Source organism: Dryas octopetala, chromosome 1 (assembly GCF_963921425.1).
Source record: "Dryas octopetala chromosome 1, drDryOcto1.1, whole genome shotgun sequence".
Classification (NCBI taxonomy): Eukaryota; Viridiplantae; Streptophyta; class Magnoliopsida; order Rosales; family Rosaceae; genus Dryas; species Dryas octopetala.
The window spans coordinates 19,871,909-19,886,612 of NC_141366.1; the positions used below are offsets into that span (position 1 = coordinate 19,871,909).

The 14,704-nt window shown below is 36.3% G+C and overlaps 2 protein-coding genes across 4 annotated transcripts; one reads left to right on the top strand and one right to left on the bottom strand.

Annotated features, from left to right (window-relative positions):
* Positions 1-1,527: 1,527 nt before the first annotated feature.
* LOC147298949 (Transmembrane amino acid transporter family protein) lies at positions 1,528-6,749 on the bottom strand. Its single transcript, XM_086244325.1, has 7 exons — positions 6,545-6,749; positions 5,322-5,552; positions 3,794-3,891; positions 3,490-3,676; positions 2,955-3,085; positions 2,289-2,522; positions 1,528-2,087 (listed from the first exon to the last, which is right to left on the bottom strand). The coding sequence occupies exons 1-7, from the start codon at positions 6,678-6,680 to the stop codon at positions 1,707-1,709; spliced, it is 1,398 nt and encodes a 465-aa protein (XP_086100451.1). The 5' UTR covers positions 6,681-6,749; the 3' UTR covers positions 1,528-1,706.
* A 3,521-nt stretch (positions 6,750-10,270) lies between these two features.
* On the top strand, positions 10,271-14,460 carry LOC147298950 (uncharacterized). Of its 3 annotated transcripts, XM_086228914.1 has the most exons (4): positions 10,271-10,406; positions 11,291-11,454; positions 11,954-12,258; positions 12,673-14,460. In XM_086228914.1, exons 3-4 carry the CDS (start codon positions 11,985-11,987, stop codon positions 13,887-13,889), a joined length of 1,491 nt encoding a protein of 496 aa, XP_086085040.1. In that variant the 5' UTR covers positions 10,271-10,406; positions 11,291-11,454; positions 11,954-11,984; the 3' UTR covers positions 13,890-14,460. The 3 variants fall into 3 exon arrangements, with proteins under 3 accessions (XP_086085040.1, XP_086085038.1, XP_086085039.1); XM_086228912.1 differs by having other exon boundaries at positions 11,954-14,460; XM_086228913.1 differs by lacking the exons at positions 10,271-10,406; positions 11,291-11,454 and having other exon boundaries at positions 11,961-12,020; positions 12,121-14,460.
* Positions 14,461-14,704: the final 244 nt, after the last annotated feature.

Here is a 14,704-nt window from a genome sequence, read left to right on the forward strand (position 1 = left end):
AGCACAAATGAACCCAACTCAAATGCGCTACGTTGTTTCACACCTCTACTAGCAACATAACATGTAAGATTAAAATAAACATCTGAATTTGTTGACAAACTTTCTATTCATACATCAATTGGATCTTTGTTTACAAACTAACTTTGTATTGGTTGATGGATAAGTGTGTGTTAGGTGAGCGCCGCAACTGACGGATTGTATTCTCTACTATGGACCAGGATCCTCTACCTGGTTTTTCCCTGCCTGTTTATACCAGCCTTCTAATCCTGGCCATCCAAACAAATAGAACAACTAAGATGATGCCATGTCTGCAATGGCATTTTTAGTCACTCTTATTTTTCATTAAAATTACAAGATATTCTTAAAAAAAAAAAAAAAAAAAGAAGTTTCTAGCTCATCGGTTTTTTGAAGGGAAGGAGTTTGAGTCGTCTGACCCAGCCTCATGGACTCCAGCGGCCCATTCTCACCGACGGCAACTCAGCCTCATCCTCCAGCGACCTGAACACAAGCATTGAGAGTATGAATCCCATTGAGCTTTATCTCCATGGCTATACGCCAAGATTGAGATCAATGAAAAATTGAAAACCCAGAGAGAAGGGAAGCAGATAGAGAACAATGGCCTGATATGAGGGTTTAAGAAGAAAAAAACATATAGAAGGAATCTAAAAATAACGTTTTTAAAATATTTAAAAAATATTATTTTTTATTTTCCTTTCTGGGTGTGATTTTCTGATCTTCACTACTGAATTTTGGCTTGAAATATTTAGCGAAGCTCTCCCATCCGCCTCTCACAGTGTACGAATACACAGAGAAGAAAAGGAAGAGATGGTGAGAGAGAGTATACAAAAAGGCTTTGGGTTTGGATCAAAACCGTACCTTTTGGTTTCTTTCTCTCACTCTTTCTTCTTTTTTATTTTTTCAAGAATATCTTCTAATTTTATTGAAAAATAAGTGACAAAAAATGCCATTGCAGATGTGGCATCATCTCAGTTGTTCTATTTGTTTGGATGACCATGATTAAAAGGCTGGTATAAACGGGCAGAGAAAAACCAGGTAGAGGATCTTGGTCCCTCTAGTATAATTGTTTTTTTGTTTTCAATATAATTAGCAATCGACGGAATTTTATTCTCTTAAAAAAGTATTATGAATACAACCAAGAATGTGACATCACACTGACCCAAAAAAAAATTATGAATTTATTTGGAAAACTACCGAAAATGACACCCAATTATGAGCCTTTTGCACACATGACCCATTTCAAAAACTATTACACAAAATGGCACTTTTGTCGGAAAAAAAAAAAAATGGTGTTTTTGGGCTGTGAAAGGATTGACCTACTTTTATTGTCATGCACCCACATTTTCTTATCACTAGATTTTTTACATCCTCATTATCTTCCTTCTCTTCATAATATTATGTATTTCTTTAAGAGCAATAACATGATTATAAATTTTGTAAAAAAATATTTTCTCAAATAACCAAAGAAAAGCATTTGTGTAAAGCAAGTACAAATGAAAATTGTTGAAATTGGGACACATACTAATATTATGTTTCGTATTTGAAGTATGCAGACTTGAAAGTCAGGTAATATTTTAGTTACAACTTACAAGGGAAATCGAATCTAGGATCTACCCTTCATCCCACTCCACCTATGCCACTTGAGCAAAAGCTGATGGTCAAAAGCGAGCAATGTTCACTTCATGTGATCATACATTAGCAAATAACCGATAAAATTTGGCATCTAGGCTTATTTGTCTCACAGCAGCAACTGCTGCTATAACCCCCAAGATTGAGAAAACCACTGCAATGGTAGTGTTCAACCAGAAAATGGGGCTTCGTTTTGATGGCTTAAAGGTCAAGTTGAAGAACACAACAGGCAAGATGAAGTCAAGGGGCATGAAACCAAAAGCCCCAATGACTGAATTGATGTCCCCAAAAAATGGAAGCATTGCTGCTATGGTTGTTGCTATGGCGACAGACAGAGAGCGAGAGATCACCCTTGGGATCACGTTGCGAGCAGAGAACTCTTTGCTTGTTGGGTCTGCAAATGCTTGCTCAAGCACTTCATTTGTTGGCTGCAGATAAATCTGTGTACCAAAGCAATGTGGTTTAATCTTTGGATAAAACTATTTGTACCATATATGTAACGCTCTTTAATAAAGGTGAGACTCATTTGTATAGGTGTGTTCCGCCTCTATTAGACATGTGGTACATCTAGCATTACTAATAATGTTTTGGTTCCAACTATAAATGAAAAGAGATTCAGGTGGTGGTAGTTAAGTTCTTACCACACCAACAGCAGATAGTTGGAGAATAGTGAACATGTTGGTCATGAAAATGAACCACTTTGGCACCAAAGCTTTACCATCAACCAAGAAGTTGCTGAGGATGAGGCCCTCAGCTTGGTTGCCAAATGCCCAATAGCCAGAGATTGCAACACTGAAGAAAGTCATCGTGACAACTGTATAACAAACACATAGTCCCTTGAACATCTTTCCCTTCACTGGTGGTGCTATTGTTGCCTATTAGCAGAAACTATATAATGGTTAGTTCCCAAAGACATCAAAAACTAGTATTTGGGTGTGTTCAGGAGTGTTTTTGACAATACCAAAAATGCTTTCAGATTAACCAAAAGCGGTTTTGGTGCATTTTTTGGTATCTGCAGCACATGATAAGTGCTTCTCTAGTACATGCTTGTATAGTTTTTTGTTTTTGGCCACTTTAAATGCTTGTATAGTTGGATATGAAAAAATCACTTGGGTTTTCAATGAAGTACTTGATGTACGTTTAACAAAAGTCTTACTACCAAAAGCATTACGAGTAAAATTGCTTCATACAGAAGCAAACAAGCCCATAGTATCTGACTCACAAAGCTTTGTTCTAATCGTTACAGTTCTGCACTTGAATCCAAAGAGTAAGAAAGCAGAGTTAAGGATAATAGGAGTATTTTGAACCTGAATTTCTGGAATGATGCCATTGCCATATGTTGTAGCAATGATGGCATTGGCATTGAAGATCCCAAAAATTTGATTTGCAGTGTTGCCCTTCACAGAATAGTCCTTTTGTGGACCTTTGGAAGAATTTCCTGACAAAATATGTTTATACTTGGTAAGTTTTTATCTAATGTCAGAGAATGCAACAAGTGAATGACATCAAATAGGTTGAGTATGTGTCCTGTTTTACTTGAACAAACCATTGAACCCCAAAAGTGATTCAAACTTAAATTGTTAGGAAATGGGCCAATAATATATATCAAGCTAGCTAATACTCTCCCTCAGGCATATTAGAATAGGAGCAGCCTCACTCTGTAGGTTAACATGATAAATGATAAGTGCATGATGGGGTCAAAGTTTTCGAACTCAGGATCTCTTAGAACCAGAGCTCTGATGCCATGTACCCCATAGTTTTCAAACAGCCATTGGACCCCAAAAAGTTAACCTATCAGAGAATGGACTAACAATGTATATCAAACAAGCTAATAGCTCATACCTATATAAATGCAAGCAGCAGTGGCACAAACACTGTAAGCTAGGCAAAGAAACACAGACACCAGGTTAATGTGTCTCAGTGAGTGAAACGATGGGATTTGGGCCAAAACCAGCATGAAGCATCCAAATATGATCACAAACTCGTAAAGCTTCATAGTGCCATTTGGATTGGACAGTAAGTAAACTGCCTGTGAAAGAAAAACCAAAAATTAAAAAATTGGAAGTAGTTTAATTATATAACCATGACAAATATCATAGTAAAATATGCAAAAGGAGAGAAAGGGGTTAAAAATTAATGGGATTACCTTCATGCATTGTCCTCCCAAAAGAGTGCAGGCCACCACAGCACCATAGCATACCAAGAACTGAATTGGGCCGACAAAATAGCGACCCCATTTGGGTCCTGTAGAATCCAATCAGTTAAATTGGCAAAAGAGTTACTTCTATCCCTTATGATTTGTGAAAGTAGCTAGGGTTTGATTTTAGAGGGATTTACGAACACCCAACATTCATCTTTTGACACCCATGATTTTTTTTATTGAAAATTTTATCGATAGAAAAATGACACAATTTTTTTTTTCTTTCTTGAGGATCAATATTAGCTAGAATATTGAACATTCAACATGTTTACTTCAAATGCTAGTCTTGTAAATGTTTTTCGAATTGTGATATTTTTGCAGTTAAATTGTGTAATGATGATGTCCCAAAAATGTTTTAGATGGCAACTCTTTTGGATGTTAGGCCTTCCACAATAGAGCCTGAATCTTATCCCAAATTTATTTTTTGGGTATAAAATGGGTATAGTCCAGCCACAATGGGCCGGAATATGATCTTCATAATTTTTTGAGACCTAAAAGTATCCTCAGTTTTGGGTATAAACTATACCCAAAACCAAATTAAAAGGCTGGCCCACCAATAAATAAAAGCTATTAAATGGCTTGCCTATCACCAAATTAAATGGCTGACCCACCAACAAATAATGAGTTAAATAGTAATATCTCCATATTTGGGCCTCAACATCATTGTGTTGGTGATCCCCAAAATTTATATTTTTACACTTTTTAATACTCAAAACTGATTTAGGTATTGAGTATTTAGGGATCACCCTTGTAGAAGGCCTTACATAGCCAAAAAGGAGAAATTGACGAGGGCCATTTTAGAGTTAATGGCAGGGCCACATTATTTTCCTCTATTGACAATTACTTGTTTGTCTCTTGACTTCAAGCGTGGGTATTGCCCCATCCACTACCCAAGCCAATATGAGGCTTAAAAGACCGTCCAACAGTTATCCCTCAGGTTAAGCTATAAGGTATATATTAGCTATGATAGGATAGGACACTCAGTTATAAATTGGATGACCCAATAAAAAACTGAAAGGCAATTGCACTGTCCTATATGTTGAGAGATATTAACATCTCGGGGAAATGTAAAACCTTGCATAATTTTCCTACTCATTATCAATTGATATTGGACTGAATACTTCAATTTCTTCAACATATAGTGAACAATCTACGTGTTAGGCCAAACAGCTACTCGTGTTCACACATTACCCAAAAATTAAGTAGTGAAGTGACACTACATGAGAGAGAACATGTTAAGAGATATCCCACATCTCAAGCATGTAAAACTTTGCTTAACCTCTTCACTCATTGCCGGAATTGTGGGTTGAATACTCTTCTTTTTCACTATATATGAGAGAAAGGGGAGAAAGAAATTTATTACCTCTCAATTTTTGTTCTTTTGGTTTTTCTTTTTTCGATTTTTGGGTTTTATTTTTAGGAATGAAATAGAAATTATAAAGTGCACAAAAGGGTGTGTCATAGTCATGCGTACCCAGAATGTCATGAGCCATGTCTCTGAATCGGAGATGGCGATGGCCCAATTGAGCATAGTGTTCCAGAACCAGAGAGATTAAATTGTATGAATAGAACGTTACTAATGCTCCGATCACCAAACAGAAAATCCCAGCCGTCCATCCAAGGAAGGTGAAAGCGTACGGCAGACTTAGGAGAGGTGGAGCAACTATTGAAGTTGTTAAGTGATAGCCACAGTGCTTCCATGATCCTACATCACCATATAAATATAATAATTCAGATGTGACTTTGCTTCTTCTTTCTTTGTCTTTTTTTTTTTTTTTCTCTTTTAAATAATAATATGTGAAACTAGCTACCAGAGATGAATGATACTATAGAATCTAAGGCCCCATTTGATTCAAGATTTAAAAACTATTTTAAAGGAGAGACTTGCAAAAAAGTTGGGAAAACAGCTAAGTCCTAAAGCATTTTTTTAATCAAGTATTCATATACAAAACAATTTTACTATTTAATATAAAATAAATCTTTAAATTTGAAATCATTCTTGTAAAATGACCCTATAGGTAATTAATTCAGAAAATGTGGGAGTTAGGTGGGTCATGAAAAAGAAAAGGCCACTTAACAAGGAAGTCTGGAACCAACATGGAACTCAAGCACACCCGGCCATCAATGTGAATTGGGTCTGGTCAACAACTAACATGTACTATATATGATGTAGTAAATTAATAACATAACTTATTAATAACTAGAAATAAATGGGAGTATGAGTAAAACTCTCGTATTTGTTGGTATACAAAGTACAAACATGTAGGAAAAGTTTTGGTATGGTGTGACACTACTCAAATGATAACAATTAATGAGAATCTTGGGCCATATACATGAGGTAAGACCATATGAATATGCATGTATCCTTCATATAATATACAGAAAGAATAGACTAATTAATTGTAGATAAAAATGGAAAAAAATAGTAAAATATATGAACTAAGATCCATTGATGATAATGATGGTATGAAAAAGGACAAAAGGGGAAGGGAAAAAGAGGTCACAGATGTTAATGAAGAAGCAGAAGAAGAAGGTGATGATATGATGATGACGACGATGACGAGGACCACAATGGATGGGGATAAAAAAAAAAAAAAAACAGGAAAATTAGAAGAAGAAGAAGAAAAAGCAGAAACTAAAAAGTAGGCCGGTATTGATGATATAAAGAATGAATGAAGGAAGTAGTGGTTTATGTACCTTTGGATTTGAGAACAAAGAGAGCACCGGCATCAAGCTGCTGCTGTGCTTGATGGTCATGATCAACCTTTGCATCCTCCACTACTTGATCATCACCATGCACTGCTACAGAGCTTGGTGGCAGCTGTATCCCCATCTCTCTCTCTCTCTCTCTCTCTCTCTCTCTCTCTCTCTCCACCCAAATGGAAAACAAGAGCAAATCAAGAAGGCGGGATGAATCAGAATCAAGACTAATTTGAGGTAATAATATATATATTTATAATATGTAGCCTACTAGTTTGCAATTAATAGAGTCAACGAGGTCCCTTTGATGATGCTCAACCTGATTATATGTATTCATCATTTTTCAGTATACAACAATAATAGGTTTTCTAAGTGCCTACGTTGCCTACGTCCTACTTAACAGTCAAACTTATTGCGAGCTAGCTCATCATTTTAGAGAGAGAGAGAGAGAGGAAGAGACCATTGTGCCCCTCCATAATGAGACTGTTATAAGATCCCTAAGGGTGCCCTCAAACGTTACAAAGTAGTTATGAACATTGAGTTGATGAGGTGCTAGTTGTAAGAGGAGTTTTTGGGGAACAATAGTGTGAGTTTGAGCAGTGATATTGTTAAGAGAAAGATTCTACGTAGAAAATGTGAAGTATTGTATAGTGGCTTATAAGGATTTTAGACTATTTCTTTTATTACCAACTAATTTTAGATTGAATACTTAGATTTTTTCAAATATGATTTAGCCTCCTGCAAGAATGTTAGGCATCAATGTCTCTTATGATTTATTTTTATCTCTAAACTTTTATTGAAATTAATGGGGTGCCAGCGCCATTGCTCTATGTGGGAAAATGGTCATTTTACTAATACAGTCGTGTCGCCTTAAAAGTTCACTTATGCAGCCAGTCAACGAATGTATAGATCCCCTCATGTGTAATAGTAACCATTACAAGTGGGGAACATGAGGTGTTCCATAATTATCAATGGTCATACATCATGTTTGAATGGATTTCTAGTGACATTGACATTAAAGAATGATGTAATCTCTGTTTTTTTCACATCCAGATGCAAAAAATATTGTCTTATTATTCCTATTAGTATAAGTTTAATGTTTCTCATTCACTCTTTTCATTACTGATAAGTGATAAGTTTAATGTTTCTCATTCCTCAAAAGAGTGGACTCCATCTACCCACATAGGAGAGCAAGAGGCTCTGCTAGGAACATTGTTCCTCAATCTCTAATATTGAAATGAGCTCAGGTCCACGGCCAAAAAAGAAAAGAAATAAGCTCGAGTCTAACTAAATAATAAAAAAATAGAATAGTATGTGCATGTACAGTTAAGAGCATTTTGCTCATACACTCGAGATTTAGCTGTGAGGGTATTTGTGGTCGTTTCGTTATATAATTAGCAGAACCAGCTAATGATGCTCAAAATTTTCAGGCTGCCATGTCAGCTTCTTTTTCAGGGGCGGAGCCGCAGAGCTACATGTAGGCCTGAGGTGGTCGCGGTTCCCCTAACCCATATGTAGCTCTATATATATATATATATATATATATATATATATATATTTTAGAAAATTAAAAAAAAAAAATTTATGGTTTTTTGTAAATTTTGTGAAAAATTATATAAAGATCTTCTTAAAATTTATAGCTCCGTCCCTGTTCTTTTTACTTGACCCTACAAAGAATGAACAGAAATCTGTATGGGCCCTTTACCTGATACTCAAATTACTTGAGAGCTCGTATTATGAGTAATTCAATTAAAATCGCAGCACATATCTCTCTTTGTTGTAGAAGCATGTATCTATAGATTGTTAGGTGGTTCCTAGCAGTTGCTTAATCTCAATCCTTATCCAACTGCTCGGGAGTTATTAATTAACTTCCAATTCAAATGCGAAACTTCTTCTGAAGTCCCGATCTTCTTTAGGGGCTCGATTCTGAGATTTCTCAGACCCAGCCCAACTAGTTTAATGGACTAGCCCACTATCTTGGTCAAGGCTAAGTCAACCTTCGTTTTTTATGGCCCTTTCTTCCCTCTGAGAGTCTGAGGTTAATTAAACTCAGGGTATTGGGTAAGAACTAAGAAGTCATTTTACCATTTCTGATCCTTCAAACAAAAGTTCTGCTGTGAATTTCGAACCATAACCATGAGTTCGTCCGAACAAATTTAGTCAGTAAAATGGTTAGTGAGCTGATGGTTAAAGTTGGTGATTTACTGAAATGGCCTGAAGTGGTGTCTTGTAACTATATAAGCATGCAAGAATAGACACATTCAAGAATCATGTCATGTTGACACTGTTTTCTTTCACATAAAACCTTTTTCTTCATTCAACAAGATTGAAAGTTACTACCTACTTAATATAGTCACAACTTTTTTTAAAAATTAATGTTATAAATAATCTTTTAATTTTAAATCTAACAAAGAAAATTAGGTAATGTTTTAATCATATCGGGTCATGCTCGAGCCGGGCCGGCCCAACGGAATAAAAAACATTAGCCCAGTCTGACCTACTTATTAACGGACCGAGCCCATTTTAAATGGGTCGGGCAAGTGTTGGATTCGGGCCGGCCCGCCCATTGTACACCTCTACTTATATTATGTGTAAAAATTGTGTTGAGAAAATTTGACATGATTAAAAATTGTGTCATCTTTGTGTCGACTTAATTAATTCACATGTCTCAACAAAACAACATGAACAACACACGAATAAGAGTTGACACTCCTACCATGAGGTAAGTCAAGGACACCCTTCATTAGTTTTATATTGTCTCCAAGCACTTGGTTTGGACTTTTGGATAACATAATCGTGCAAACAAACACCCTTTTGAGCACCGAAATGATTTTCGACAAATAAAAAAGGGCAAATTGCAACTTATACTTCGGAGGTTTGAGGTGTTTCACAACTTGTACCATATCGTTTCAATTTTTTCAATTTAATACCTAACATTTTAATTTACTTACAATTAACTATTGTCATCTGTCTGATTGTCTAATTCCACATTTTTGCTAACTTATAAGGCCAAATGATCTCCTAAAATGCCTCATGGAAAGTGTTTCAACTGTTTGATATAGGATTTTGGTTTTTGATCAACCTCCCAAAGTCAATATTAAACTTGATGTACCGAAAATGTCTATGAACGACCTTATAGTTTGGAAAAAATATGGAATCCACAATTGCTACGTCATCAATTAACGTTTGATTAGACGGTTAGATAAATGATCATGGTCAATTGTAAATAAATCAAAACATTAAGTACTAAATTAAAAAAAATTGAAACAATAGGATGTACAGCCATACAGGAGCGGATCAATGAGTTGGCTAACTTCGATTATAGCTCCGGTAGGCCCAAGTCAAAGTCCTTTTTTATATATAATTTTATAGACCATATAATGCTCAATTCAATTATAGCTTACCAGTTACTAGTTACCACCAGTCCTATATATAGCCCATAATCTCAACCCATTTATAGTAATAAACCACCTAAGTTTTAAATCATGACTCTCGCCAGGATGATGCAAGTTGTAAAACACTCCAAGTCTCATACTTGTAAGTTGAAATTTGCTAAAGGTGGATATGCAATGATTGTAGTCTTGACTAAAAAAAAAAGTCGAAATTTGCTAAAAAAAAATAGTAGAAAAACAAAGAAACGTTACGTCTAAGAAACGGGTCTCATTTTCTCTGCGCTTAAACGGTGTTTCTTTTTGTTTTTTGGCCAAATAAACGGTGTTTCTTGTTTCTTACTTTCTTAGAAACCCTAAGAAACGGTGTTTCTGGTTTCTTAGAAACCCTAAGAAAGAAACGCCAGGTTTCGTTAAATTCGAATCAGCCGCGCCAAAAACAAGAAGGGAAAAAACGTCTAGGATTTCAGGTAAAGTAATAACAAATCATTTTCCTCTGTTTTTGCTAATTGAATTAGAAATCTGAAAATATCCCACTTCAATTCAGTAAATAAATTATCAATTTTGCGAAGCTTATATATTTTTGGGCATTTCGTTACCTTTTTGATTTCTTGTTGGCTCTGTTGATCATAATCTTATGAATTTCACTGCTACCTCGTCTGATTTCATATCATGAGTAGAGAAACAAATTTTTGAGAGAGAATCATATCAGATTCTGTTGGAAGTGTGAATTAGATTTTATTTAGTTTAAAATGGAAAACCCAAGTTACTGCAAGTTGTAGAATTTGTAAAACCACTGGTCTTGTTGTATATTTCACTGCATGTTTAAAAAACAAAGCTGGTGAAGTATTAAATTACAGAATTTATGATCAAGATGATGGTAGGATGAAGTTTTTTCTCTTGGGTAATGACATAATTTTCTATGATTCATAACTTGATTGACTTGGTAGATGAGGTCCTCACAAGCCTTGTGGGTCAGGATTAATATATATGAAGAGTAGCAGTGTGTTGGGAATTTGGGACAACTTTTGTTGTCACCCCAATTCATGTATGAAAATACTTCATGATATATATCTTTGCGTTTTGCCATTGAAATTTCTAGCTTTGGCTAGTGGCCATATCTGTGATTGCATGTATTGGGATGGTTATCATTGAAATAGTCACATTGCATTACATATTGACTGTTGCATCTTTATGAGTTACAATAAACGAAAACTGAACATAATTCAGATTAAATGGCATACTTGATTCAGAAAAGCAAACCTATGTTTCTCTAGGAGTAGATGCAAAAAAATAATGTTGTGTTTTCTAAAATTGTTGATATAGCCGAACATGCCCAATTGTCATTGTGTAGGATCTGGCTGGTATTGTTCATGTTACCCCATTTATGTACAAGGGAGGGAAATTCACAACACAATTCTCTAGCAAGCCTTCTTACGAAGTCTGACCTGGGGTCGGGCAGTAGACAAAGGAAAGAAAAGATAAAGCTGACCTGGGAACAAGCTTGCTAACCTTCAGGTATGGTGACTAGTGATGGGAGGAGTTTCAAACAATGGTTCATTTAAAAGTTGGAACCGTGGATTATTAAATTACAGAACATAACTCTTATATTGCGATCATAGTTAGGTGAATTTTACTTTCAGAATTTGGTTCATGCTGTGTAAGTTTGAAGGCTACATAGCCAGTTGGTTTAACTTCTTGAATGGCCATCATCTAGGAGATCATCAAAGGTGGCCTACCTCATTACTAGAATTATATTTTTATATGACAATATTCAGAAAATTGAAATTCATACCCTTGACAGTATAGGATGATATTTTTTTGTTGTTATAACTTGTATCCTTGATGGCATAACCTTTATCATTATGGAATTGTTATGTCTTTCATAGATTGAAAGAAGAATGAGTGGATACTTAGAAACGCTTTAAATTCTTGTTTTCTTTCTCTTGGCTCCAAGTATAACATTTCACCGTGGTGGTTTAACACATTTGTTTGTTTCGTTCTTTTCTGCTCACAGGTGATATGTAGTCACTAACCAGGGTTGAAATATGCCATCAGAATCTGATAAGTGGGGATGGAAGCATGTAAGTGTGTTTGGTAGGTTTGACAAAGGAAGTGGTACCAAAAGGTGGAAATGCAACCATTGTAATCTACGTTATAATGGATCTTATTCACGTGTTACAGCCCACCTACTTGGGTTCACCGGTGTTGGGATCAAAAGCTGCCCAGCAATAGACAGGTCTTTAAGAGAAGCATTTCAGAACTTAGAGGAAGAGCGCCTAACTCGCAAGAAGAAAAGAACTTCTGGAAGTGCAAAGCCTAGTAAGCGCATTCGGAATTCACGACCAAGTCTTACTTGCGTCACTAAAGAAGATATAGATGAAATAGTAGCTAGATTCTTTTATGCTCATGGATTGAATGTCAGTATTGTGAACTCTCCTTACTTTCATGACATGGCAAAAGCAATAGCTGCTTTTGGCCCTGGGTATGAACCCCCATCAATAGATGAGCTTTCTGATTCCTTCTTAAGTAGAGAGAAAGGTAGGATAGAGAAATCTTTGGCTCTAGTTAGGGAGTCCTGGCCTCACACGGGATGCACAATATTGTGTGTTGGTTGCTTAGAAAGCATGCTAGGCAGCTTTCACATTAATTTATTCATCTCTAATCCAAGAGGACTTATGTTTCTGAAAGCAGTAGATATAGATGATACTGATGGGGCAGACAATGTGTTTGCAGGTATTCTTGGTGATACTATCATGGAAGTTGGGCCCAGCAATGTGCTTCAGATAATATCTCATTTAGGTGATGCTAGTAAATTATCTGATTCCATTATGTTGTCAAAGTTTCCTAATGTATTTTGGTCTCCTTGCACTTCACGCTCTATCTGCATGTTGATGGAAGAAATAGCTGAGATGGATTTGATAAAACCTGTTGTCTTATGTGCTAAGGAAATTGAGCAATGCATTACCGCATATCAACACTTTTCTCCATGTATGCTCAATCAAAATCTGAAGGGATGCTCTGGTCCACTTTCTATGAAGTTTGCACCTTCCTTCTGCATTGTCCAGAGAATTTTTGAGCTAAAGCAACCACTTCAAGAGTTAGTTGTTAGTGAAGGGTGGAAACAATGGAAGATTAGTATTCCTGATGACATTTTAAGTATTGAAGCTACGATTTTAGGGGATGATTTCTGGAGTAGTGCTCATTTGTTGTTGCAATTATTTGAGCCATTTGTAAGATTCCTTGCTATGCTTAATGTTGACAAACTTGTCATGGGTGATGTTTATGATTGGTGGGTGCAGGCTCTTGAAGCCATGAGAAGTCAGGATATTGATGATGGCACATTGAACCAATTGGAAGAGCTGATAGAGAACAGATGGGATGTGCTATTTTCTCCACTTCATGCTGCTGGTTACATACTGAACCCTAGGTACTTTGGGAAAGGTCAAACAAAAGATAAAATTGTAATGAGGGGTTGGAAAGCCACCCTAGACAGATATGAGTCTGAAAGCGCAACCAGGCGAGTCCTTAGAGAGCAGCTCAGCTCTTACTGGCAACTGGAGGGCTCTTTTGGAGATGAAGATGCTGTCGATTTTAGGGATAAAATGGACCCAGTTGCATGGTGGGAGAACTTTGGTTTTGAAACACCTCACCTACAGACACTGGCTATAAGAGTTTTGAGTCAGGTTTCAAGCATTGAAATGTGTCAAGAGATCTGGCAAGAATATGAGTTTCCCGGTCGAGAAACAACCAACAGATTGGGAGTGGAGAGAGTGCAGGATCTTGTTTTTGTCAGAAACAATCTTAGAATTCATAGCCAAAGAGATGGGATCTCAAACTCCTTGTATGTCCCTAAAAATGCAAGTTTATGCTCTCCATCTGGAGCCAAGACATGGGATGGGGCTCATCTTGATCAAACAAAGGTGACTGTTAGTATTCATGAGAAAATCTAATAGTCTTTGTTGCTTCTTATGCTTGATATATTGGAGTCAGTTAAGGACTGTATAAGAGCTGGGGTGAGGATACTGCTGGTGGAGTAATTCATTATGAAGTCATGGATGAAATTCATTGCTTTTATGGGCAAGTTGTGATTAGGGTGACATTCTGCAAAGAGTTTTGAGCCGTTATAGTGAATTTGACCTATATGAGGGAAAAGCAAAGGACTTTCATAGTCTCAAGAATTCTCTAATATGGGATGGAAGTTGCAGGATCAATGCGCATTAGAGAAAACCCCTTCATAGTCTGGTATTACTAATTGTTACAGGTAAAGAAGTGTTACTGCCAAACTCAGTCTCTTCATGTACTGCGCTAGTGAGGCTAAAGTAGCTACTAAAAAGTGTACTAGTAGTAGGAATAGGACAGCCACTGGGGCAGTTCATGCATGTATATATGATTTGTGGGCCGTTTAAGTTGGGCTTCTCTGGATGCTTTACTTGCTTAGTTGTTCTGGCTAAGGATTTCCTAATTTTGTGGATATTCCATGTATATCACATTACAATATCTTTTCTCCCCATAATTTATTTAGAAGCCCAACTTCTCTTATATCCTAATTTGTTATTCAACCATGCCTCTCTCCAAATCTTTTACTGCAAAATAGGAACTGAATAAGCAAGTTTATATATCATACAAGCTACAAAAATGCTAGCATTAGCTGTTGATTAATTGATGTGTGAATCCTCGATGACTGATGATCGTTCATGTGCATATAAACGAGTAAACGACTAACGAAGTCATAGAATTTTATGTATATGTTGATTGTTCTGTATGT